This window comes from Cyanistes caeruleus, chromosome 7 (genome assembly GCF_971803275.1).
Source record: "Cyanistes caeruleus chromosome 7, bCyaCae1.hap1.1, whole genome shotgun sequence".
NCBI lineage: Eukaryota > Metazoa > Chordata > Aves > Passeriformes > Paridae > Cyanistes > Cyanistes caeruleus.
Window position 1 is genome coordinate 19076951 of NC_141707.1, and position 26879 is coordinate 19103829.

The following is a 26879-nucleotide window of genomic DNA, read 5'->3' on the forward strand; positions in this document are numbered from 1 at the left end:
GAGTGGCATCAGCTATTGGTTTAGTCTGGGCAAAATCCCTGACAGAGTAAATTTAGTTTCTAAGACAAATTGTGTTAATACTTTTGTGGGTTTATTCTTTCAAATTTAAACTGCAAACAGTTTACATGTATGAGAAACAACACACACACCCCATCATAATCTGCCTGTGCATATAACAGCCTGCTTGGTTGCTTCAGTGTAACTCGCCTACCCCTGCTTTCTCTGCTGCCACACAGCTGTGTGTGTTCTGTCCCTGCAACAAGCTCGGGGCACACAAAAACCCCAGCCCAAAAATAATTAAAAAATCAATTTCTATGTATGGCCTTCATAAACTCTACTGTTAAGCTAATTCCAGTATCTACTTGTGCTGCCTCTACTTTCTCAGAAGGAAACCTGTTGCTGTGAGTGATCAGGAAAAGCTATAAGCAGCATAATATATACATGTATTCAAAACATGAATGTCAAGAAACAAGTGTTTATGTCTTTATTGCAGCCTTCTACCTCAAAGTAGTGATATATGAAAGCAACTTTTGTTTAGAGAAAAATTATTATGAATAATAATAAATTTATAAATTTATTTTAGTAGTATGTGGGTAGTAAATAAGGAGCTAAATAAATATAAGACTGAAGCGCCTATTATTTGTTTTTTGTTGAAAGAATGGGATCTGCACATTTTGGGTTTTGTCAAAAAGCTTGTGTTGCTGAGGCTGTGAGTTGTGTGTGAAGCAGAGGTCGTGCTGCAGTGCAGGGTGCTTGGGCTTTCTCTGCTGGGGGGCTTTGTGGAAGAAGGGGGCAGTGGAGGATGTACCTTCTGCCCTGGGGAGAGGAGCTGGGCTCAGTGTTCAGCCTGCCTTGCAGAAGCCTCACATGGGATAAGCCCTGGCTTGTGAAGATGTAGTGAGATGAACCTCTGGTTCGGGGAGAAAGCTTTGGGGCAGTCCTGAGTGCTCCTAGGGAGAGATTTATGGGCTCAGAATAGGATGGCTCGATTTCTTTTAAACATGCAATCAGAACTTGACAAAAGGTAAGGAAAAACAGACAAAAACATACTTGAAGGAGAATTATGGAAATGTTCTCTGTAGGATTCCTGTAAATGTACATTTTAAGGTTGAAGGTGTTGTCAGTATTATTTATTGTCCACCTGACAGTATTCTGCTATAGCTGTCACTCTAGCAGGTCTGAAATAGGACTTTCTCCCCAGTGGAGCAGTAACCCCTCATACATTTGCATAACTTTCCCCACAAGCCCCTGTACTGCCAGCCTGATTTGTCACAGCTGCTCAGAAAGAAAATTCCAGTAGCTCCCAGGAAATCCCATCCAGTGCCATTGTGCCCCTGCAGCACCGCCATGGCCCCAGGGTGACACGGGGCTGGTGGTCCTGCATGTTGGCTTTGGTGCACTGAGACCTGCTGGAGTGTGCTGGCATCACAAAAATAGTGTGATAGCAGTGCACGTGCCATTGTGGCTCTGGTGGGACTTTAGGGTGTTCTGGATTTGGGGGTTTTTTTAGTGTTTGATCTTGGGAGCCCTTCGCTTTTTCCACATGCTCTCTTCCACCGCGTGCCCAACTGAGAGTTGCAGGGCACAGTTTGGGCTGTTTGTCCCCAAATGTGTGAGTTCCTCCCATGCCTTCACATCCTGTCCACCGTGACAAGAACCTGTCTCCTCTCCTTCTACCCTTAATCGTGTTTTTCCTCTTCTCAGGCCTCAGAGAAGGAGCTAGAACTTTTCCTCCACTTTCTGGGTTGGAAAAGGCTACATCGTATCCCACTTTCCTCACCCTCCCAAATTTACAGGCGTGTGGAGGGGGGGGTCAGTCCGCATTACCCATTCTGCCCTTGATGGGAGTGACAAAGCTGACTTTTTTCCACCAAAACCAAGTAAACCTTTGTGGGAAATGGCAGCCTGACACTTTTGTAGCGTAGAGAAATAGTTGCCCTAGGTTTGCTGCTTGTGTTTGTTTGAAATTCTGAAACAGAGACTGAATAGACCCTTTTGTACAAACTTCTCATCTGCAGTGATGGTCATAAAAACTCGACAGTTGCTAGCCTGCAGTATGTGACACACTGGTTCTTTCCTAATCACCATCAGCCAAAAGGACGTGAACGCTCCACAGCGCGCCTTGGGAGATCATTGTGTCCAATGTGCATGCCCTGTAAAACTCCAGCCCTAGGCTGCTGTGGTTATGGACTTTGGCCTTAAGAATAATAGATGCCTAGACCATTAATTGTTTTTGTTTTATGCCTCTGTTCTTTTAAAATCAAAATTTCTTGTTCCTTTTATAGGCTGCCATATATTTTGTTTCTGTGTACTAGGAAACAACTCTAGCATCAAGGGTTGACTTTTAGTAACATGAAATAACATCTTTTGTGTCTATTATAGTTTGTAGCAAAATTTTATGTCATTTTTATCTCTGAAATGTATTATTTCTTTTTTATGGATCCAAATTTCAGAAAGCAGTACGTTCAGATAGGATTGATTGACTGATTAGAACTACTCAAAATGCTTTTTGCTTTTTAGCTGTAATTCTGGGGCTAGCTTTGGAAATAGCACGTGTAACACTGTAATGACATACCTTTCCTTGCCCTTTTAAAATGAAAATTATAAAAGACAAAATCCTTTCCTCAGGCACATACTATTTTATCCCAAAAACAGAACGTAAATACTTTTGTCCTAAGCCCACACTGCATGATAATAAAAAAAAATCCTAAATGTTATATTTAATAGTGATATATTGCTTAATGGCTACTTTTCTTGTTCTGATAGAAGAGGCAGATTAAATCTTTCCTAATGCTGTGAAGTTTCTCTTATAATTAAAAGAAATACTAGCATCATACTAAGCAGTAGTTATATTTGGTAAATGGTCAAACCAAACACAACTTTTGGAAATAAGTCCAAATACAACTTTGTTTGTTCTATGTTTCATTTCTAAAGTACATGTTAAGCTGTTCATTTGCCATTCAAAGGTGGAGCAGTTGCACCACATACATATACACACTTCAGCTGCAGATCTTGAAGCTGGATGCACATGCTGCATTATTCTTGGTTTACATATGTGAAACTTTCACTAAATCAAGGAATGACCTTTTCCAGAAAAGGGCTCAGACACCTACTGTTGGACTTGGGGCAGAGTTTGGGCGTTTGATTTCACAATTGCAACCCTCTGTTTATCTGTGGGGTTTATCTGAGGAGGTATAAAATACACAAATCCTCTTCCACCATGCCTTTCATCCAACAACTGTTTGTATATAAGACATTCACAGGGACTGGGACATGGAAGGAATCTGGTAGATCAGCTGCAAAGTGTGTTTATCTGGCAGCATGAGGTTTCCTTGGGGCAGGCACATAGGACTGATTGGTCTCAAAAACTCTCTCCAAACTAAGCAAGGCTGTGTTTCTGGGTGATTTCACTATTGAAGGCAGAGCAATGGTCCTGTAATAATCATGTTAAAAAATTTTTAGAATCAAAATCAAGAGGAAAATACACATATTTAATTAGTGTATCTTAATTAGTAATTAGTAATTTCCATACCCACTCCCCTTTACAGTAAATATTGCAAAATTCCCTTTTAATGCCACTGTCCTGCCTCTGCCTCAGTTGGTCATTGAAAAAGAGGTGCTAACTCAGTGTTGTGAAGGGCAAAGAGTTGCCATCCACAGTCTCCAGTAACAGATGGAGGCCTTTAAAAGCCAGTTTGCTCTGGGCATTGAACATGCCAGAGCTGCAACATTTGATTCTTTCTCTTTTGGAGAGAGTAAATGTGTCAGGCTGGAATATAACAGGCTTTGGTCTTCCATGGCTATGAAGAAGTACAAAATCTGTCCACTGCTGCTAATAACTGACTATAAAGATATATTTTAAAAGATGCCTGCCTGAAGCTATAAATATAAGCAAGTATTTTAGAGGCCTTTATATATGAAAAGAACTTTTCACAAATAAAAATCTTTGCCATCAGAAAATGATGTATTCTAAATGGCTTCATGGAATCATAGAAGGTTATGTGAGAGATAATGAAGGCATCACATTTAAATATTCTTCACTTTGATACTTTCTCTTCAGCTTTTGATGATCATCCTTTAAGGTTTTTCAGATCCTAATCTTCTGAGAGATATTTGAGATGAAGAGATACTTGAAAAGGCAATTTTATTTCTTCTGTGTGTTTCATGTTGTCTGGAGCTCCTGTTTCACTCTGGAGTGTACATGAGGTCAGATCCTGACCTGCTATTCGACTAGGATGTGGACTCTGGACTCTAACAGTGCCTCTGGGATTTAAGATGTACACCACATAATTTTGCCATCCTTTTGCTACACTGGGACATGTATTTCATGAGCTATCTTTATATGTGTTAGATATAATCAAGTTTCTTGTTACTTCTTTCCATCAGCCTGGCAGTACTTTGATGAGGAAACCTTGCTGATCGTTCCACATGCCACTGTAAATAAGGCTTTGCAAAAAGTGGACTACATTCAGTAAGGGGAAGTTGCTGTTTCAGAGCAGCTCTGGTATCACACAGGAAGGAAGCTGAGTATATAAAATGGCAGAATGTACCTTATTCTTAAACAAAGCCATACTAATATACTTATCAGTATGATTCAAAATACTTTATTTGCGTAATATGCACTGTCACACCTCACAGGTACTAAAACTGAAGTACAGAAATTTTAAGATGGCATGGCAAAGTAGGATGTCAATGTTTTCTGTGTTTAGCTGGACTGCTACCATGGTAGGGCACATTTTACAAAGGAAGAATGTTTTTGGAAGAACTCACCAGCTTCTTTACATCTGATTTTATCACATTATCAAACATGGATACAGAAGATTGTGAAGAATATGCTACTAGATGACTTAGTGCAAAATCACTTAGTAAGGCTTTATTCATCCACAGGAGCCCAAAGGCTTATTAATACTGGACCAAAAGTGTTATTTTTCTGTTCCCATAGGCTATCTCTTTTATAGTGGCCAGAATTGTGACTGTGTGGTGAAAGCCACTTTGATGTTCCACATTTCAACCATAAGAGGGTCATTAATGACACGACCTTTTGTGCTGGCTGATGGAAACTAAGGCTCAACCAGTCCCTTGTCTCTTACCTGTTCACCAATAATGAGCAGGCTGTGATGGAATTTATGTGGTAGCAAAGAGCAATGAGGAAAGGAGAATCTGTCTCCAATCTGAATGGTGTACAAAGGTGCTTTTCCTCCTTCCTGTAGTCATACCACCCTATTCCATGCATGCCTGAGTATGGAGTAACCACAGATCTTATCCTTATGCTCATTGGGAGGCATGACATCCTCTTTTTCAAGCTACCTATGACTGACAATATTTTCCTTGGCAACTCCCGAGTTTGTATTTTATTAGGCAAGACCAGTTGCCTTCTGTGTGTTCAGCCAAACCTGATTCCTTTCAAGACAAATTTTTGTGTTAGTACTGGGGGTATGGAAATGTCACCAGAGGAGGAACATCTGGCTTTAACTTACCATAAGCTCATGGAAGAGTCGTGAATTATCCTGAGGGTTACAAGGAGCATTGAAATTGCTTGATTCACAGGGTAAAAAGATTCCAGAGTAAAATGTTCTTAAGTGTTTTTAGAAAGGAGAAATTCAACTTCCAAATGTTAAAAAACCCATAGCCTTTTAAGTGATTCTAAATCACTGCAGTGCTTTAAAAAACAATTTCACTGTAACTTGAATTTTAATTGCCTGCCCTTTCCTTTTGCTGTCATGGTACTTTCATCCTCTCTGTTTTACTGAAAGAGAGTGTTGTTGTTGCTGTTTATTTTAAGAAATCCACTGAAATTTTTCCTGCAGCCCTGCAAAATTTCAAGGAGGGCTATGTTTTAGTATTCTGCATTAGTAACATTTTTTTATATCTCGGTAATTAAAAAAATGAAGTTTTAATGACTGTTCTCCTCTAAACCCAGGACTTCTGCATTTCTAGCCTAAGAAGCTGAGGATAGTCAATGCCAGGTGCAGCTAGAATATTGCTGCAGCCCCACAACATATCATTTTTTTTAACATTATTCAAATTAGGCTCTGCACTCATAATTCTGTTGTTTCCTTTATTGCTGTTGTAAAGCAAATGGTTCTTTTATACAAATGTTATCTCCTGGCTATTAATTCAGCAGTTATTTTGGATTATGGCACTCCTGTTAAATTTAGGAATGTAAAACCTCATAAATATTTAAAAGTTTCAGACTGACGTGGGAAGAAATCGTTTCTGACTTGCTTTGCTAATATCCTGTTGTTCGATTTATAATAGATTTGGAATATATTGTTATTTCTCCACTCTTTGACAAACAGGAAGGCAATTTTAGTTGAGCAACTGCTTCAAGTGTTCTACCTTGAATTGCAACAGGCTGAAAGTGTTGGTTTCCAGAAAAGATAACAAGGAAAAGATCTGCTTTTCTTTAAGAGGCAAAAAACTCTGAAAACATTAATTAATCCCAGTTCAAAGTTAATGAAAATGCAGCAGTAGCTTTGTAAAGATTGTTTTGATAAACAATTTCAAGAAGGTCTACTCACAATCAAGGGCTTCTCTTTCAGCTTGTTATTTAAGCTTTCAATTAAGGAGCATGATTTATAAATGTGTTTCTTCCCAAAAAGAGATTATATTGAGTCTTATTTCTGTCCAGTGAGTGTGTTCATAGAGTTAATATTAACATCCAGTATCCCCCAAGTCTTTGAAAAATAACTGAATGATTAAAAAGTCATAAATTTTGTAAGATTGCTGAATGTCTGGACAGCATAGTCGTCTGGGACAGCATTCCTGCTTCACACCTAACCATATTTTCTTTATTTATTTATCTTGGAAGTATTGACATAGTTTTTCAGATCTTAAAGGGTGTTAAGGTGTAATTCCTGTTGGGATCATCTAGAAGTATTCCAAACATTTTGGTGTTTACTCACAAAAAGATGTCAATTGATTCAGCCTGGACAGGTATGTTAGCAGATAACGGAGTGTGCAGTTAACAGAACTTGCATTTCTGTTGGCATGCTCCAGAGCCTCTTAAGCTGTGTCCTGGGATGACACTTCACTGGATGGGTTTGCTGTATTTCTTGTATCAGTTTAACTCCTTGGCACAGTGCCATGACTTTCTGAGGTACTGGTGTGCTCTACTGGGTACAGAACCAAAAAGACTTTTCTTCTACCTAGCATGTAAGTTAAAACCACATTATTAACCATAATGTTAATACTATTTTATGAAGGTCTACACCATCTTCTCTTATGTGGTATAGCTAAATCTCTGCATAAAGTAATTATTGAGGTGGCACGTTGTCTTCAGCCAAAAGATTTTACATAATTTCATAGTTTATTTACATTGTTTACATAATGTTCATTTACATAATTTCAGTAATTTGTAGTTAGAGTGCAGTATTTCAAAACACAAGTTTTCAAAAAGGAAACTGTGGAATAGTCATGTAGAACCTGTAACAGTCAAGTCGAACTTTCATTACAGTTGCATGAATTAATTGGTATTTTATGCAAGTGTGTAACTGGATTTTCCACAGCTGTCTCCATGTGATTTTAACTAACTCAGCTCATAGCCTGTGTGCTGGATCCAGCCCCTTTGAGAGGCTCCTACCTGACCCATCACCTCCTCACTGCAGGAGAGGGGTCAGATGCTCCTTCAGTGAATGCACCCCCTGCACCTGCCCTCTCTAGAGGGATGAGCAGCAAGTCTGCAGGGGCGTAAGGAAGGTGAAAGAAGCCTGGGAGGTTTGTCAGCACCTCTGCCCAGCTCATGCAGGTGCTGCCACTGAGCAAGCCACAGCACATCTGTGTGCTCAGCTGAATACATCAGCCTGTCCGGCACACATTCCTATATTTGTGTGTGCAAGAGCAGCTCATTCCTCCCTTACAAACAGAAGTCCCTGTTACACAGACAAAGCAAAATGTAAGGCTTTTGCTGTTGCTTTATTGACTTACTATATAATCAGCATGTTGAAAATTAAATTCTTTTATTTTCCTTTGGAGAGTACTTCTGCTAGACATTTCTTGTATTCTACTTTCTCTGGTTCCTTGTGTTTGGTAGTGAACAGTGTAAAGCAGAGGGCACTTGTATGATTATGACTGTGAAGGCATTTGGATGAAGAAATTCTGCAGAGCAGTATATTTACTTTGCATTTCTAAATGGTAGCAATTAAAACTCCCAGCTTCTGGCTATCCAGATGTTTCTTGCATTACAGCACTGTAATTTGCATTGGAATATATTGGGTTACTGCAGTGGCTGTAAAGTGGTCAGCCTTCAGTCTAAATGCTGTATCTGGGCTCCAGTTGGGATGGTGAACATATTTCCTGCTCATACCAGGTTCTTCTCCTTCCCACTGTTTTCACACTCTGTTAGCTTGACATGTTTGTGTTTCTCAGATGAAGACTTATACTGCTCAGCATTTGAATCAAGCAGGGGATGTATTGGCAGGTCAGAACTGATGTACAGTTTGTTTCTTGTAAGAGTGAAAAAAAGGAAAAAAGACCGAAGTTTTGAATCAGAGATTTCCCTTTGGCATTTTCAGGCAGCAAACATCCCTCTGGTGTCAGAGCTTGGCATTGACGATATCCATTTTGATGACTTCTCACTCGATGTGGATGCCATGATTACTGCAGCCCTGCGGATGTTCATGGAGCTTGGAATGGTTCAGAAATTTAAAATTGACTACGAGGTAACCATCTGCGCTGCAAATATCTGCTGCTTTTGTCTTGGCACTGCTCTGTCCATTTGTACACATTTAGTAGCCCTGCTACAAATTGTACTTTTAATTTCAGACTCTGTGTAGGTGGCTTTTGACAGTGCGGAAGAACTATCGGATGGTTTTGTATCACAACTGGAGGCACGCTTTCAACGTCTGCCAGCTGATGTTTGCCATGTTAACTGTGAGTATCCAGCTACTCAGCCCCACAAGAGCTTTTACTGACACATTGCCTAACCTGTCTAAACATTTTCCAGCTTTCAATTTCTTTTCTAGTTATTATGCTACTCATTTCCAATAGCAAAGCAGACAGAACTTATTCAACTTAAGGCAGCACGTATTTGGCAAAGCCTTATAGTGTTTTAGTGACTGTGATATCATAGGCACATTAAAGTGACTGAAAACAGATGGCAGTCTTGGAGTGCTCTTGTTATTACAGATCTTGATCTTACAAAATATTTTTCTTTTGGAAGTCTTTGATTTGACATTTATTTCAAACTCCTAATTGGGAAGTACAAAACTAAGGATTAGAATCCCAAAGTATTTATTATGTTGGTATTTATTATATCTCCTTATCCAGCTTCATCTAAATAGTTTTAGAAGGTACTGCCTCAAAACATTTGAAAATTATCCTCCAGCATCGTAATCTAAGTGAATCTCGAGTCTCCACTGGATGCTTTTAACACTTAAGGATTTTACTAGCAGTGATCTCCAGCAGTACCTGTAGCTCCTTTCAGCAGACAAGTATATTCTGCTGAAATTTCAAGTACATTCTGCTGGTACCACTGCTAACATACTAGAACAAGTATACTGCTCTCTGTCCCTACCCCACAGAAACCTCACTGCATGAAACAACCCTTATTTGGCTAGATCATTCTTGTAAACGTACCAATAAAAACTCAGGGGTCCTGGATGCCAGAACTTGGTGTGTTGGGCCAGAAAAAAAGACTCTGACTTCTTCTGGCTTCACCCCTAGCAGGTGAAGATGTTGTAGTGCTCGGTCCATCCCAGCAGGGTGGATGTGTTTCTGTGAGTGTTGCTGGAGGCACAGTGAAGCTGTACCATACACCATGAGACAAAGGAAAGGAAGGCGTGCAAAGAGAACGGCCACCTCTTCCTCTGGGCATGAGGCTGCTCAGCTGTGCAGAATTAGCACTGTTTCAGCAGGCACCTGATGATGCTCTCTGAGGAAATTTGGTGGTAATGCCTGGGTGTTGGTAGTTTTTATGGTTTTATAAAATTGATGTGCTTCTCCCCCCCCCCAGTTTTAGAAAAAGGAAAAGCATTTTACTCTGAGCATGGGCAAAGGCGGGCAGCGCGGCTGGGTGTGAATTACAGTAATTTCTGCCAGAGGCTGCCGTGGCAGGGAGACCCCAGCCCCAGCGCTGACACCCCTAGGTGGAGCTCCGAGGCCAGCTTTGCGGCGTGATGCTTTGCCGGTGGCACCGGGCACCTCCATCCATCCCGGTGGCACCGGGCACCTCCATCCATCCCGGTGACACCGGGCACCTCCATCCATCCCGGCTGGCAGTGACACCGGGCACCTCCACCCATCCCGGTGACACCGGGCACCTCCATCCATCCCCGGTGGCACCGGGCACCTCCATCCATCCCGGTGACACCGGGCACCTCCATCCCTCCCGGTGATACCGGGCACCTCCATCCATCCCAGCTGGCAGTGACACCGGGCACCTCCATCCCTCCCGGTGATACCGGGCACCTCCATCCATCCCGGTGGCACCGGGCATCTCCATCTCTCCCGGTGATACCGGGCACCGCCATCCATCCCCGGTGACACCGGGCACCTCCATCCATCCGGGTGACACCGGGCACCTCCATCCCTCCCGGTGACACCGGGCACCTCCATCCATCCCGGTGGCACCGGGCACCTCCATCCCTCCCGGTGACACCGGGCACCTCCATCCATCCCCGGTGGCACCGGGCACCTCCATCCATCCCGGTGGCACCGGGCATCTCCATCTCTCCCGGTGATACCGGGCACCGCCATCCATCCCCGGTGACACCGGGCACCTCCATCCATCCCGGCCAGCAGGGAGGAGTCATGGCACTGCTGCTCCAGCAGCCACCAGCCGCCTCCGACAGATGCTCTGACAGTGGCTCTCACAGCGACATTTCAGAATCCTTTCAGCAGTCAGCACAGGGATGAAGCTGTCTGTGAGATGTGATGGGGCATTTTTAAGCCAGGTTTGTTTCCTTGCCCATGCCCCTGGTAATAAACGGAGGGAGCAATTCCACGTGCAGGGCTGGATGCGAGCGGCCACTGCACTGGGGTCTCCACACATCCCACCCAGCTTTGCTCTGGCTCTGGCTGAGACCAGAATAAGTTCAGGTGTGTGATCTGTTTGGTCTGCTCCCCCTTCCTGATACACAAAGATTCATTTTGTGCAAAAAAAAAGACACAAAAGAGAGACTTGAGATTAGTAATAATACAGGGTTTGCTCTTACTGCGTTTGTCTTGGGGACTCCATTCAAATTAGTATGTGCCTTCTTTTTTCACTGGTAAAAAGGGGAAAATTCTTTGAAAAACCCTTTGAAGGACTTAGCAGGGCCCTTCTCTGCCAGTCAAGAAGGAACTGCTTTGTGCAGTTATTGCACCTTATTTCTGACTTCTCCACGATAGTCAGCAATATAGACTGCCCCACAAATAGAAACCAGTAATTTTATTTTAGGGCATTTTATTTAGGGCATTTTCAGGTAGGATTTACCATAGCACAGTGATGTCTAACCTGTAATGCAGTAGCCTCTAAGGGCCCCACCATACTCCTACTGAATGCACAAAGAAAATTCAGCTGTGTTGAACAAGCCAAACAACAGAAATTCAATGAAGAGTAAACCATTGTTTCACTCCTGGTAAACACAGCCTTTTGCATATCTAAAGCACGTTCCTGTATATCTGAGTATGTATTTTCTCTCTCCTGAACAATCAGAAGCCCAGTTCTGCAAGCCATAGTTCTGTATTTCAGATACCCAGGAATTCTGAAGACAAGCACTGCAGCAAGGCTGCTCCTGCAAGTTAAGGGAGTACAAAAGAGTAAAAGCCCAGACTTCATTATCAGTGCCTTTGCCAGCACAGTTCACATTGATACTAATTTCAAAGGGCAAAAATGAACAAGTAAGCAATACCAAATTAAAATCCCATCTGGTGTGCTAATAACAAAACATATAGATGTGGGGCAAGGTATAATGAATGCAATTCATTTCCTCACATGAAAGAATGACCTCCATAACTCACTGGAGACTCTGCCACTCATGAGTTATGGGTCATTCCTTTTCTGGTGAAAATAAATTTTACTGCACCACCATCTATAGCCATGTTTGTTTTTTTTTTCTCTTGTAAATTCAGAAATGGGGAAATGTAATCCTCTGTTTACTTGCATTATGTTCAAAGAAGATATCCTCTTACTGTAGTATTGTTTTAAATGAAATGGTTTTTACTATGTGACATATACTATATTTCTTTCGTATATTCAGTGACAAGACTTTTCATTAAATATAATGTGGCATTTATTTTTGAGATATTGCTACTGTTAGTGAATTCCTTAATTGGTTCCCCTGCATTTGCAATACAGTCTGAATCTTTGAATTTAATCAGAGGTTGGATTACAATAAAGAATATTTATTACAACATCAATTTCATTTTATAAAACTTCTCTTTTAACTTATTTTAACTTAGCCATGAATATTTTCTCTAGACTGAAACTTGACATATGGTGTGTTGTCACTTACAAACTATTTTAATCCCTTTTTATCAATAGACACTATTATCAACATTTTATCAATAAACATGAAAAAATATTATTATTTGTTATACAAGAGCTATGTTAAAAAAATAAAAAGAGAAAACACTTCTTAGAGGATTTTTTCTACTTGGGTAGATGTTACTGAAACTAAAACAAAAGCAGTGCCACTAGAAATCAGGTGAACCTCTTTCCTAATATTCAAGTTATTCTGTACACTGGTGGATTCAACACAAAATTAATTAATCTCTTTTTTCTTCATACTTGATAATCTTTTCTCCTGTATAAACTTTAAGCAATTATAAAGGTTTTGTAGCAAGTCTTTCACTTCCTCAGTTCCCACTGAAGTGCATTCCTGAGCACCTGGGGAGGGCTTGGTTCCCTGTACTGCCTAAGCATTAACTGTGGCCACATTTCAGACTGTCTAAACAAGAGGATACTTAGATTTGAATGTGCATTTCTCTAAGCAGATTTTGTGGTCTTCGGGGTGAAAAGCAGAGCTTTCACAGAGTATTGCAGCACTTAACTGGTGTTTCTGAGTGTAGGTTCCTACCAAGGAAGGGCAACAACTGTATCACTTAAACCCTCTTGCCCTCTCTCTTGTGGGTGAAATTATGCCCCTTTGAAAATCAATGAAATTTGGGAATTCTTACATGGTGTTAGTGTTCAGCCTTGGTTTGATCCTCCAATACAAATGTATTTAGTATTTCTTGTATGCAGTTTCCTTTCATGCTAACTAGATCATGTGGCTAACTGAGGAGTGTCACTGGAGACTGGCTCTGTGAAAAGACAAGTGTTACGATTTTCCAGCCCAGCCAGTCCATTTTGCAGGCACTATGCCCTTCTGCTTCTGAAGAACCAGGTTGTTTCTGCCATGGGTAAGAGGTACAGCACCGACAAGGTGGTGCCCCACAGAGGCTCTAGCACCTCGTCCAGACAGGATCTGCTCAGGATGCTTGAGGTTAGGAAGTGTCTTCTCCCTGACATGAGCCCATTCGTGCAGGAAGACTGCTATGACAAGTATCCAAGAGGAGAAACATAGTGGTGAAAAAATGTTTTTAGTATTAACTCCCCCATTCACACAGTCATGTCCGAGCTGCTTGTAGGGAATTTCACTGCATGTTTTCAAATGCCTCTCCCAAATTCAAGTGGGTATCTGCAGCTGAAATAGGCCGTTTGAGATGTTTCCTCTCTAAATCATGCCACTTCATTTTACTGTGCCAGATTTTAAAGCAATCTCCTAATAGTTCATAACAGTTCCACAGAGTATATTTTTATCTGTGTTCTTTAAAAGATCTTCCAACCAAACATGTCAGCCATCTCTGACAGTAGGAATTGACTAAGATAGTCATCTCAGGATTGAAGAAATCTAAGTACTTCTCTAAACAATAATTTTAAAACTTTATCCATTTAGTTTGGGATTTTTATTTCTCTGATAGAAAAATCCAGTTCCTGTCTCAGTTTGCAATTACTGGTATTTGTTTTCAGCTCCTTTTGCCTTTAGTGCCTCCTGGGTAGCAGAGCAATGGCATGCTGGAAATGCAACAAAGAGATAATAACAGATCACTCCAAGGACATTATCTATTCTGCTAACCATCTGACATACAGCAGGGAATAGAATATGACAATAAAGCATTTATCTTCTCCTTACTGAAACATTCATGGTATCAAAACAAAGTTGACTGTTACTGGATGGACTAACATTACTTATCCCTTTTGCTACTGATAGTTACAGCTGCTATTTTTTTTCTGCTCTCAGACTGCAGGATTTCAGGAGATTCTAACTGAAATTGAAATTTTAGCTTTGATTGTGGGATGCTTATGTCATGACCTTGACCACAGGGGAACCAACAATGCCTTCCAAGCCAAGTAAGCTTTCTAATTCTTACTATTTTAATTTGGTTTTCTTCCACAGGAGAGCAAAAGGTGACCAGGATAAAGAATGAAACATTAATTTCAAGCCTTCTAGGCCAAGGCCAAGTACTCTTATTCCTGTGTGCAGTGAGGGACTATCCATCTTTATCATTCTCTGTTCCTTTAAGTAATTGCTGGCTTGTCCTTTGTAGCTGGCTGTTGAACTGACACCACATATTGAAATGTGGTGCCAAAACTTGATGTTCTTTTCAGGCTCAGCTATTATTGATTGTGGTTTTCAACCCCAGGAAGAACCTAAATTGTCTGTCTGGGTTCTTCTTGCTGACTGGGGTGCATGACATTAAGCAAAACCTTGTTCTGCTATTGCGAAGAAAAGAAAATAAGTGAAACTGAAATAATGCTTGCAATGAAACCATGCTGCTGCCCCCAGGCACAGCGAATTAGAAGCAGGTTTGTAGAAGGTTTAAGGGTGGTACTTCTTACTGTGTAGGTAAGGGACCTCCTTGGACTAAGGTCAAATTCATTCCAAAATCTGTGTTCCCTGAGAATAGGAGGGACAACAGAAAATGTCCCCAGCAACATCCTGGCCAAGCTGTGAAATAAAGCTGCCAGACACAGAGATTCAAATCCCATGTTGTTTTCTTCACTCCCCATTTCCTCTACAGTCAGAATACGAGGCCCCAGGGCATTCCTGTCCTGCAGATCCCAGTGTGCATTTGTAGCTTTTTCTGTTCTGCCTTACTGCTAATCCTCCAGTGTGATGGGGGAGTGGTCAAATGGTTGTCCAGCAATATTTGAAAGGCAGAGTGATGCTGTATTAGCCTATTTTGTCCTACCTTTTGCAGAAGTACTCTGCTGCAATGTGTGTATGCACAGGCAGCTGCTTTTCTGGGGGCAAGTTGCCTCAGTGACCATCACTCAAACTGATGTTTCTGATGTTCACTAAGCTGCCATTTCCTGAGGTATTGGTGTTGCCATACAATCTCAATGAAACAATGACACTGCCTGGATCTTCAATCACCATAGCAGGGAAAATCAATTGCAGAGCTCAAAAGACAGAGCTCATGGTGCAAAGGTTACCAAGGGCTGCTAGATGCTTTTTTGCAGCTGAGTCTTGAAGAGAATCAAAATAGACGAGACAAATGGGAAGGAAGCTCAGCTGATGGATGTTTATGTTCCTAATTTACGAAAACGAGACCTAAGATTTACATCCTGGCCATTTTAGGCTCTGATTAAGTTAACCACTTCTCTGCTGTACCATTACACTAGAGTATCTTTTGTGCAGAGGGATGGCAGAGTTAAAGGTACAGGGTTCAGCATTAGACTGCTATCACTCATACTTGTTGTTTGACAGCAGAGTACGGAGAGGAGGCTACCATTTTACGACTCCATAAAGAAACTGCTGAAGACATTTAATGAAAGACAAACATTACCACACATGTATAAAACATCCCTGAAAACAGAAGCTGTAGTTTTCATAACGCTAACTATGATTTATTCCTCTAACCTGACATAAATTTAAGCATCACATTTTCCTATTTTATCTTCGGTGTCCAATAGTGCTGTTCTGTATGATGAAAGTTCAAGAGGTATATGATGGAGGCAATATCACAGTTGTCTCAAATGGCTCTGTTATATATGTCAACATCACATTCTCTAGGGATGATGTTTCCTGGACATCTTTTTCTCTCATATAGCTGCTTCTGATAATTAAGTATCAGTATGGTGCAGTTTTATGGTATATGCTCCTAGGAGACTCCTTCTGTCTCTAGCATAATCTCTTATTCTCATTTCTTTGGAAAGAAAACCCATCTTGTCACTTTAGGCTGGGTCCCAGAAGTGAAGTACTTTGCCTGAACTACTTTGGTACTTGGTGTACAGTGACCATTCTGACAATCCAGTCTCATTCTCTGCACTTCCCAGCAGTTTGCAATTTTATAATTTTATTTTCATTTATTTTTGTCCTTTAAACCACCTACTCTGTGTATTTTGAATCTGATTTTGGTCTAGACAATAAATGTGTAGAGAAAATACATTCTAGAGATACGCTAAGCTTTACTTCTATATTCGCTGCTCTCGCTAGTGCCTTTTGTTTACCTTAGTATTTGCTGTTGATTTTTTGTTGTTGTGTTTTGGGGTTTTATTTCAAGAGTTTGTAGCTGCCCATTGTAAGCCCTCATGCTTATGTCTATTAAGAATTAAAAATAAAAGGTAGCAGGGGAACAGCCAATCCCAGCTCAAGGACATTAATGTGTGTCTTTACTGCGCAGTTCTGTGTCTGTGCTGTTGATGAGGCACTTTGAAAGCTGCATTACAAAATTTCTTGTAGTTCCAGAAAAATCTTTAGCCAGCTGGCAATATTTAGCAAAGAGTGGAACATATATGCTTTGTATCTGGATTTAAATGAGTATTTTAATCTCATCAGCTGTTTTAAGTGAGGTTGCTTAAGGGGAGGTGGAGTGACGTGCTTTTGTCACTAAATTGTCTCTGTAACCTGCATTGTAAGCAGACGAGCAGGATTTGTTGACTTCTCATGTTCTGTTTCAGGAGTGGATCAGCCTTAGCTCAGCTCTACGGCACCTCTGCTACCTTGGAGCACCACCATTTCAATCATGCTGTCATGATTCTCCAAAGTGAGGTACAAAAGCATTACTATTAATCTCACTGTAAGCTGTTGGGCAGTTTCAGCTGGAGAAAGGAAATACCATGTACAGTACCTTTTTAGTGCCCTCTCCTTGAAGAATTATTTATTGGTTACCACAAAGGTCACAACTAGCACCAAATTAAACAACTACAAATGCTGATCATAGAGCCCAGAGATTATATCTGTCTCAATCAGCAAGGGGCAAGGAGAATACATCCTAATCATATTGTCAGCTTTTCTCACTCTTCTTACATATATCCTGCTCAGTGGTTTATAGGTAGCTGAAACAGTTGCTTACCTTTCCCCACAGGTGTCATATTCAGAGTATCAGAGCCATCTTTTACTGCATCAATTTAATTTCTTTGGCAGCCTTTCTGTAATCAGTATTTTTATGATTTTTCCATAATTTAATACACTATTTTTGAAAGTTAAAATCACTAATATCATGCTGTCCAAAGTACATTAATTGCTTTGCAAATAGCTGTGAAGACATAGCTCTTGCCTAGAATATCATGTAACACTATACAGCATATACTACACCATGTATTTAATAACTGAGAAAAGTGGAAGGATGGACATGGAGTCCTTTCAAAACAATGGATGCATTTTCTTAATTTACAGAGATTGGTGGCAAAAAAACGCATTCAGTAAATATAAAACCAAAACTGCTGTTTGTGCAGCACAATTGGAGACCATAGCCTGATCTGCAGTTACTTCTGAAGAGAGCTGGAATGGCTCATGATCACAGACAAGTGGGAATGGGTTTACCTCTGTGTACACAGCCAGGGAGATTTGTCACAGAACTGCATCTTTAGTGTTCAGTTTCCTGATGTTATATTTAAAAAGTAAACATAGGAAAGGAGAGCACCAGCATGAGATTTAAACAGCTCAATCCATTTAGCCTTGGCCAGCTCATACGAAAGGTGGTACTAGGAATTAAATGGCTCCTTATACTGCCAGGGAAAGGTGTACCAAAAAGCAGCATTTGAATGTGAAACAGACTGGTTCAGAATAAGAAAAAAGGAAAGCTGTTTGGGTGGGGGTATTTTGTTGGTTTTTTCCTTATACTCGTGACACTATTGAGCCTCTAGAAGAAGCTTTTCTGGAAAACAGTGAGTTCTCTGGTTCCTGAAATCATTATCATTGAATGTCTCAGGCTCAAGATATGGACACCTCTGTAGAAGTTCATAGATCATGTCAGTCAATATGCTATTCTTTATCTTTTCAGCTTAAAAATCAATAAATTTATTAAAAATTATTTGGACTCTACTCTGGCTTCTTTCAGAGACGTAAAATATTACTTGAAATGTAAATCCTCACCTTTGATCATTCAGAAGCTTCTTCTCAGGTCGTCATGTCTAAACCAGAAAATGAATGCTATGGAATTTTTATCCAACACCTACAGTTTGCTAATGGAACACTGCTTAGTTTGGAATAAATGCAGATTTGGAACCTTCAATCTACTTAAAGATTCTGTTATCAGCTGACCAATTGTTCTCTCTCAAATAAGCTGAAATACTCTAGTCTGTCTTTGCTGTCTAGTTAGAAACATAACATGCTCTATCACTTATTCAGATTTTAGCATGTTGGACTGAGGGGCTATTTATCCTTTACTCTTTACATACTAACCTCAATATAAGTGATCATGGGCTCTGTAGTGACACGGTTTTATTCTCCATGAAACACTTTGGAAAGGCAGTAGATATTACAGAATAACAAGTTGGTAAATTAGCCCTGTTGCAAAAACTCCTATTTTCTTCTGAGTACCTTGGTTTTCATTTTATTTTTTTTCATGGATAAGTTTTAGATTCACAAAGCCTTCTCAATATTTAGCAGAAAATTAATTATTTTATGCATTTATGGAAAATTACTTTTTTATTCCAACAATTAGCTTCTGCATTGAAAAATGGCACCTCTAGCTCCCCAGACCTTATCTCATATATGTCCTCATACCATCATGATTGTAGTAACCCTGTTGGTGGAAAATTCTTGGTTTTAAGGGCATTTTAATCTTCTTAAGCAGTAGATGGCAGTGCATACTGAATGTGGGCACAATAGGACTAAATATCAGCAAAATCAGACTCTGTTTAGAAAGAACTTCAATATTTGTGTAAGTGATCAGAGAAAAAAAGGCCTGTAATACATTTATGTATGTTAATATATGTGACTATTGTCACAAAGATAATTTCTTAAGGTTACATTTAGAGTTTTTCATTAATTTTGTTTGTTTCATCGTATTTTCTTGAGAATTTCACAGAGGAATTATAGGATCTCTGTCCCTCTTGTTTTCAGAAATTCAGTCACAAAAGAACTTTCCCCCTCTCAAATAGCAACATCAAATAATTAATTTCCCTTCATTTTGGCCATAGAGCATCTTTCAAATTATTAATCCACAATGCCTTAAAAATCAGCCTCTTGGGCCCACAGAGGGTGTTTAAACTGCATATAAAGTTGTGGTTCTTCAGCCAACATAGGCAATGGCTGTACACACTGTAGGACAAGGCAGTAACAGGCAGAGTGAGCAAATGGGCTGCTTTGAATGAAAACCTGATTTGGCGTCCTTGACTGCTCTAACAGCAGTTTGTGTGCATGCAAGCAGCACAGATACATCTATTAGGATCACTACTCAAAAGCTCCAATATGCAGCTCCCCAAAACATTTAATAAGGTGAGAGACTGAGATGTATCCATAGTTTTTCCCCGTAAACTGAGTCTGTGCAGGGTCAGATCAGAGACTAAATCTTTACTTGACAGGCTATAATTTCAGCTGAGTTTAGAGAAACATACCAGATGCTTGATAACAATCATCAGTGCTTCTGCCTCAATGTAATCTCAGCAGTATTAACATTGCTATTTTGTCATAGTTTTGCCATGAATCAGAAAAGGCTTGCATTACAGGGAAACAGTAGACTAACAAGTAGAAAATCTTTTAAAAACCTGTATTGATTGTTAGCCCTTTACCTCTTTTATCTCTTTCATTATAGGGTCACAACATCTTTGCTAACTTGTCCTCTAAGGACTACAGTGACCTTATGCAGCTTCTAAAGCAATCGATATTGGCAACAGACCTCACTCTGTATTTTGAGTAAGTATTGGCATTTCTGGTATTTGATGAATGAAAATTCAGAGAACTTACTCTAATAACCTATTAAATACCAATAAGGATATATAATATGAGAAATTAGTGTTTAGCTATGGTTGAAGAGGTTTAGTCTAATACTTAGTATCTTTTAGACTAATAGAAATATCTCAAGTGTCCAAGTAAGTTTTGCTTTAATGTGTCACGTGTCTGTATCAACCAAAAGGAAATGAAATCCTGAGTTTATACTTCAAAGGAATCCCAGGAAACAATTACAGCTCAGTGCCATAATTTTTCTATCCTTTCTATTATCATTTCTTCAGGCATATAGAAAATAAATAACATTTGAGAATTCTTTTCCATTTCAGCATTTCTAAACATGTATGCTAAGAAATACTGTATTTAGTTACAGACCCGGTTTCAGAGTTAACAGAGCAGACACTCTGCTGCTTTGAAGACAAATTATGCCAATTCACATCACGTGATGAGAATAGGTCTTAAAAAGCTTAATGGAGGAGAAGTACACTAGGATGTCTCTCACACAGTTTTCTTCCTTTTCCTTGTTTGCAAATCAAATCTCAAAGTAGATTTCGGGTTGCTCCTGTGAGGATGTGTGGGAGGATGCATGCAGTCAGAGGAGTTGCAGTGTCACCATTGCACTCCTGACATCTGGCATTAGCCTGCACCTGACTTAGGGGCAGCAGTGCTGGCAGATGTGCAGCTTCTGTGCACTGCCTTCCCAGTCTGGACAATAAAGTCATCCTTAGGAATTTTTGTTTGATGTCCACTGGCATCCGATCCTGTCTGTCTTTCTGCCATGTCTCAAGTGAAAGGATTACAGTTGTACCAGGGGCAGTTTAGCTTAGAGAAATAAAAAATCACTGAGAGTGGTAAGACATTTGAATAAGTTGTCCAGGGTGGAGTCACCACCTCTGGAAGTATTAAAGAGTTGTCTTGATGTGGTACTTAGGGGGAATATTGTTTAGGGATTATGGTGGTGCTGGGTTGACTTTTGGACTTAATGACCTTGAAGGTCTCTTCCATTCTGTGAGATACATAGGTTCTCTTGTCTCATCATAAATAAATGCTGCAGAAGTGTTTTGTGCTCTCAAGAAGGAGATGAATGACAGGGACTGAGGGGACAGTTGCCCTAGCACAGCTCCATGTGCTCCCCCTGGCTGAGATCCTGGAGGAGCCAGAGAGAGCTAATGGCAGTGCCTTGGGATAGACCCTGCTCAGACCCAGATGTGAAGGAACTCTCTCCCCTGACTGCCTTAAGCTGAAAAACAAAGTCAAGTTGTTTTTCTAATTTTAATTAGAAATTAAAACAGAGAAATAATGTCCAAAAGGGATACAAGTGAATTTCAAGATAATTTTTTCTTACTTGCATAATTGATTTTTTTTTTTGTGCCGCGTGAATCAGAAGACATTTAGTAAATGAAGCCTCTTTACTCATAAGTCTGCAGATTTTTTCCTCTTGTGTTACTACAATTCATTAATGAGGTGGTAGCTATGCTAGTTTATTTCCAAAAGTGCCTGAAAATCAATCTCTAGAAACATTGGTGTGTTACATTTCTTAAAGCCACTCTATGTGAACAGGTGTTTCTACACAAGTACCTAATTTGTTTTTTCAGTTTGCTACATCTTCGATATTTTTGTAGAGAGGGGAATTCTCATATCAGTATTCTTAACTAAACCTGATGATCACAAGCTCCAAGTAGCAAAACAGCAACAAAACTCCAGGCAGAGCAAGGCATTAGTTTCATAAAAACAAACAAAACAAAGATTACTTTCACTGAAAGATCAGATGGGAAATATATTTGATTTTCGTTTATAATTCTAGATAACGACACTTCTAGATAATACAAGTAAAAGCATGGAGCCAATATTAAGTTGGAATAATAATATGGAAATTAATTCAAATGATATCTTGAGCCATTGGGCTGTAGAGCAAATGGATTTGTTATACATATGGAAACAACCTCCCTTTGAGGCAAAATACAGCCAGAGTCAATGTTACTCAAAGACCCTGGAAAATAGTTATAATTCAGTTTGCTTCTGAAATTCTGCCAAAATATATTTGCTTATTAACAGAAAACCTCATAATTGTGGGTACCAAAGAAACCAGTAGGAAATGCTAATTGTTTCATCATACATGACTGCTTTCCTCCAGTTCAGTCCTTCCTACACTGAAACACCTCTGTGGAGCTGGACTACTACTTCTGTATCCATTTAAGTGGATTTTAAAGAAAACCCTTAAAGGTTTTAGCTTAACATAAGGCTTTTGAGACTCTCATTTTCAGTTACTGTTTATGGATCTTCCTGAGCTTTCAGCTTTAAACATTCTTGCCTGTTTTTTGTCCAGAAAAATATGAAATTCTCAGAATAACCAACACTTCAAAATGAAATCTTTAATTTCCCAAAGTATAAGGTACTTGATATCATCATGCAGCCCTTTTATAGCCCTCTTCTAGCTGCTGTATAAAATGCATTATAGAAAAAGGCCTTACAGTAGGAGTGACTGGTCATATAACCATGACAGGGACCAGAACATTGCAACATGCCCCACATAATGTTCTGTCCACCGATCAAAGGAGTGTTTCTAGAAGCGTGCATCTCCTTGTGGGCAAACGTGTACTGGCTGCCATCAGACTGCACTGTCAATAATCACCGCTCCAAATTTCAGTCTAGTTGAAGTAAACAGAGAAAATACAAGACTTTGCAAACTCTCTCCCTTTGAATCTAACTGCATTTCCTCTTGACAAAGAGCACAGTCTCATATGAGATGGGGCACTGGACTTCCCCTCAGGACACAGGTATTTATTTGTTTTCCAGCTTTGATGCTCATATGTTATGTCACTGGGGGAAAGTGGCTCCAATATTTTGTACCTCATGTTCTGCTGAATTTTGGGCAGGGTCACTTACATAATGTAGTCGCATCGCAAGTGGTAAGAGCTGCTCAGAGTCTCAGTGCCATAAAAGATTACAGACTATGATGAGTCAGAATTTTGATTCTTAAAGGTAACAATCAAGCATCAACATGTTCTGTCCATCTCATGTTTTGTCCCTGTTTGAGGACATGAAGAAAGCATGAGAAGATAAACCATGGGACCGAGCAGGGAGACTTAGTTTCCAGTCTAAAAGAACTATGAACTCGAGACAGCAGCAGCTCCTGTGTGTCTCTGTTTCTTTCTGTGTGCTGGAAATAACAGGAATCACACATCTCTGAAAAACCCTTTAGGATATAGAAGTAAAAACCATTTTGCAAGGACAAGAAAACAGAAGCTGTGTGTATTTCTGGGATGTTTCTATCGTCTGTCTGTCCACTGCTGTAGGTGAACATTTCATGCTTCTGTGGAAGACTGAACATTTCAGAGCCATTCATTTCCTTATCTGCGGAGAGCATAAATCCAATATTGCTTTTACTAGGCAACTCTGACACTGATAACAGACATTTATAGAACATGTTTGAAAATTAGTATGTTTCGCTTAAATGGACTGTCAGTGTAACAGCTTTAACAATAATGCATGAGGTGCAGTGATTCTGTATCACACAGAGAAACGTTTCTGCTGCAGTGCTGCCCTGGAAGTGTCTTGTTTCCTTCTCTGACAATTTGTTTTTTTGCAGGAGAAGGACAGAGTTTTTTGAACTTGTCAGTAAAGGTGGTTATGATTGGAATACAAAAAACCACCGAGAAATATTTCGGTAAGCGCTGTTTTTTCTTGCTTTCTGGTTATTTCAAAGTGTAGCCATATTTGTTGAAGGAATTTCATGTATTGTGGACTGAAGGTTTAGAATAACAAGAGAAGGTATCTTGTTTTAACAATACAATCCATAATAAGAAATATATGGTATGATTTTTAAACATTAGCAAACAGCTGGCATTAATCAACATGACTTCACTGTCTCCACTTTTATTTCTCCTACACACTCAGTTCTGTTTTCTTTCCTTTCTCCCAGCTTCACAAGTTCCTGTTCAGCCCTTCCGCTCTTTTTCCAGAAAGTATCAATATTCTGCCTCTCGACACAAAGATTTTTCCTGTCTGTTTCCCCAGTCCTTCTTCCTCTCATCTGCCTTTCTTCACTGGCCATGCACTTCTCTGCTCTTCCAGTCTGTACCTGTGAATTTTCATACACAGAGTACCTACCCTTCCATCCCTCAAGAATGCCCTGAGCATGCATCCTTTTTAAAACCTCAGACATTGTGGGTGGTTTGAGTAGATCACACTTTGTAGACAATAAAATGTGCGTATTTGTATATGCATGCCTGATTATGTCTCATTTTATCTGAAATTTCATTAAAATTCTGTTATCTTTTGGTCTTTTGACAAAATATTGGCCATTTTCTATTTTCCATACCATTTCACCCATTCCTAATTTTAGATTCAGGCAATATATTTGATGCTTCATTTTCAGTGCCCTTGTTCTTCATTTAAACTTTCTTAGACTTTTATCTGCATCATGTACTGTACATAAACGCTTTCTACAGCTGAATGGTTTCTTTCTCCTAATGCATATAAAACATGGTTGTAGCTAGGTATTAAACTACAGTGGAACCATATAGCTCATAGTAAATCTTCAATTTTTATTGTAGATGAGCAGTAGAAACTGCTTAAACAGTGTCTGGGATGCCTCCTGTGATTATAGGCTCTCTTGCTACAGCAGTCACTTACAAATAGGCATATAAATTAATCCAGTTGCAGGTGTTATTATGTAATAATACCCTTACTTATATCATGTGAAGCACATGCTCTCTAATATATTATAGGTATTAATGTAAGTAGTGTTAGAAGTATTGCGAAATTAGCAGTTACTCCCTTGCAATATCATTTCTTTTCTAGTGTGCAACGCACACTACCAAAATTCATCTTATAACCTGCAACACATTAGATTTCCATGGCACAATTGTAATGTAAAAGCCAAGCTGATGGCTAAGATTTCAAACATGCCATTCTTTTCTGGAGGAAAAGAAGGTGCCAGAGCTGACATTTTATATATGTATTATTTATTTATGCATCCAGAGCAGAGTTGTTTAGAAATTCAACAAAGGTTGATTCAGCTTGTATTGTTCATTTCTGTTTTTCAGATCAATGCTAATGACAGCCTGTGACCTTGGAGCTGTGACCAAACCGTGGGAGATTTCAAGACAGGCAAGTCATGATTAATAGCAGGGCTGGGAGGAGGTGGGACTGGCAGGACAATATTCCCAGGGCCCTGGCTTACAAGGGACCAAAACTGGAATCAATTTACAGCGGTATTAATGCTATAAAAAAATAGCAGGGGGTTTCTGCAAAAAATGCTTTATTGCGTAATCTTTCCCTGTACACATGCCGGCGTGTACATCTGCCTTTACAACCTCTCTTCTTACTAACATTTTAAATCCATACTCAAAAATGGATAGATTAAACAAAGAAGACATTTAGCCTCATATAGCTGCATTTACTTGCTTCATCCCAAAGTTTTCCTTGGCAATGGCAGAGTCTTCCCTAAATCAAAAATACCAACAGATTATCCGCAAATTTTCACTAGCATAAAATCTTCAGTATATATGATAAAATAAATGTGTTCATTTTCTTAAGAATGTTGCAAAACTCCAAGTGTAGCATAGGGCTTTCTTGAATATCCTGTACCTAGAAACCAACAAATAAAAATTCCGTGTTCTGATGCTGAGTAGGCTCGTTAGAAATATACATAAAAAACCAGATCCAGCATTGGCAAACAGGTACAATATGAGAAAGCAGCCTGTCCCAAAACTCTTGTCCATTGCCCTGTGATTCTCCCTCTTCTAGACATCTTTCTCTACCCAGAAATCATCCTTAGTATTTCCAGTGTCTGTGCTAGTCATTCTCTGTCCTTCACTGAGGCCCAGAAAAAAGCCAGTAGAAGACAGACTGTGTTGGGTTTTGAAGTAATTGACAGTATCAAGAAGCAAATTGAAAATATACCAGTGCAGCTGGATTTGGGTACACACCTGGAGGAAGTTTGGTGCAACAGCAAGTAATAGTTGCAAAGATGGGGTGAAAAAGAGAAAGCCAGGCCAGATAACTGGAGATGCAGGAGCAGCCAGATTTCTTAGACAAGGAAGTAACAGAAGCTGAAAGGGATCTACAGAAGTTACATGCACATCAACTGAATAAAAAAACATTTATGGGGGAGGGCTTCACCTCAGCTTTCAGTTTTGCCTGTCACCTTTCAGTGAGTCTTTTTTGCTTTATCAGCAGATTGTGACAACAGTTCTTCTAAGGCTTTGCTCTGCTTGGCCAGAATATGGTCAGGTCACCTCACATGGAAATCAGGAACACTGCTTCTCTCCTGCAGTAGGATATTTGAGTAACGAGATTTTTCAGTGCCACCTGGCCACTGCTGCAGTGTGTGCAATCCCTCCTCATTTTCCCTCCTTAACCCAGATAGCTTCTGCATTTTCATTGACAGCCAAATGTCAGGTAGGGTCTGCTTTCCTAGTTGTGAATCTTTGTGCTGTGCTGCTGAGTAAATGCTGGAGTCTCTGTCAAACTGGGGTTTTTATACTTATCACTTTTGAGGTCTAGAGATGAAAAGTCCCTTGCAGCTTAGTTATACAGGTTTACTTCATGTTGAAAAATCCAGTCTGGGATTTCTTGAAACATTACCTGGTTGAGAAGAAGTGCTAAGAAGTCCTGAAGAAGTGCTAATAAGTCCACAGAAGCAAAACAGGAAATAGCTGAACCTTAACTGTGCCACAGAAAAAAAAAAGGGAATAAAGGCCACATGTAAGATGGAAAAATTCAGGAAGAGAAGATTAAAGAATAAAAGAAGAGAGAAAGGGATATGAGGAGAACATGATCAGAATAGCACTG

The 26879-nt window shown here is 39.9% G+C and overlaps 1 protein-coding gene across 3 annotated transcripts in view; it reads left to right on the plus strand.

Moving 5' to 3' along the window:
• The window catches only part of PDE11A (phosphodiesterase 11A), a 105560-nt gene that overhangs the window by 62209 nt on the left and 16472 nt on the right, over window positions 1-26879 (plus strand). For all 3 annotated transcript variants that reach the window (XM_086898023.1, XM_086898025.1, XM_086898022.1), the window contains exons 11-17: window positions 8514-8660; window positions 8764-8871; window positions 14205-14314; window positions 16868-16958; window positions 19948-20048; window positions 23671-23748; window positions 25130-25197. In XM_086898023.1, coding sequence (XP_086754149.1) covers window positions 8514-8660; window positions 8764-8871; window positions 14205-14314; window positions 16868-16958; window positions 19948-20048; window positions 23671-23748; window positions 25130-25197 — 703 coding nt within the window. The remainder of the gene's footprint in view (window positions 1-8513; window positions 8661-8763; window positions 8872-14204; window positions 14315-16867; window positions 16959-19947; window positions 20049-23670; window positions 23749-25129; window positions 25198-26879) is intronic.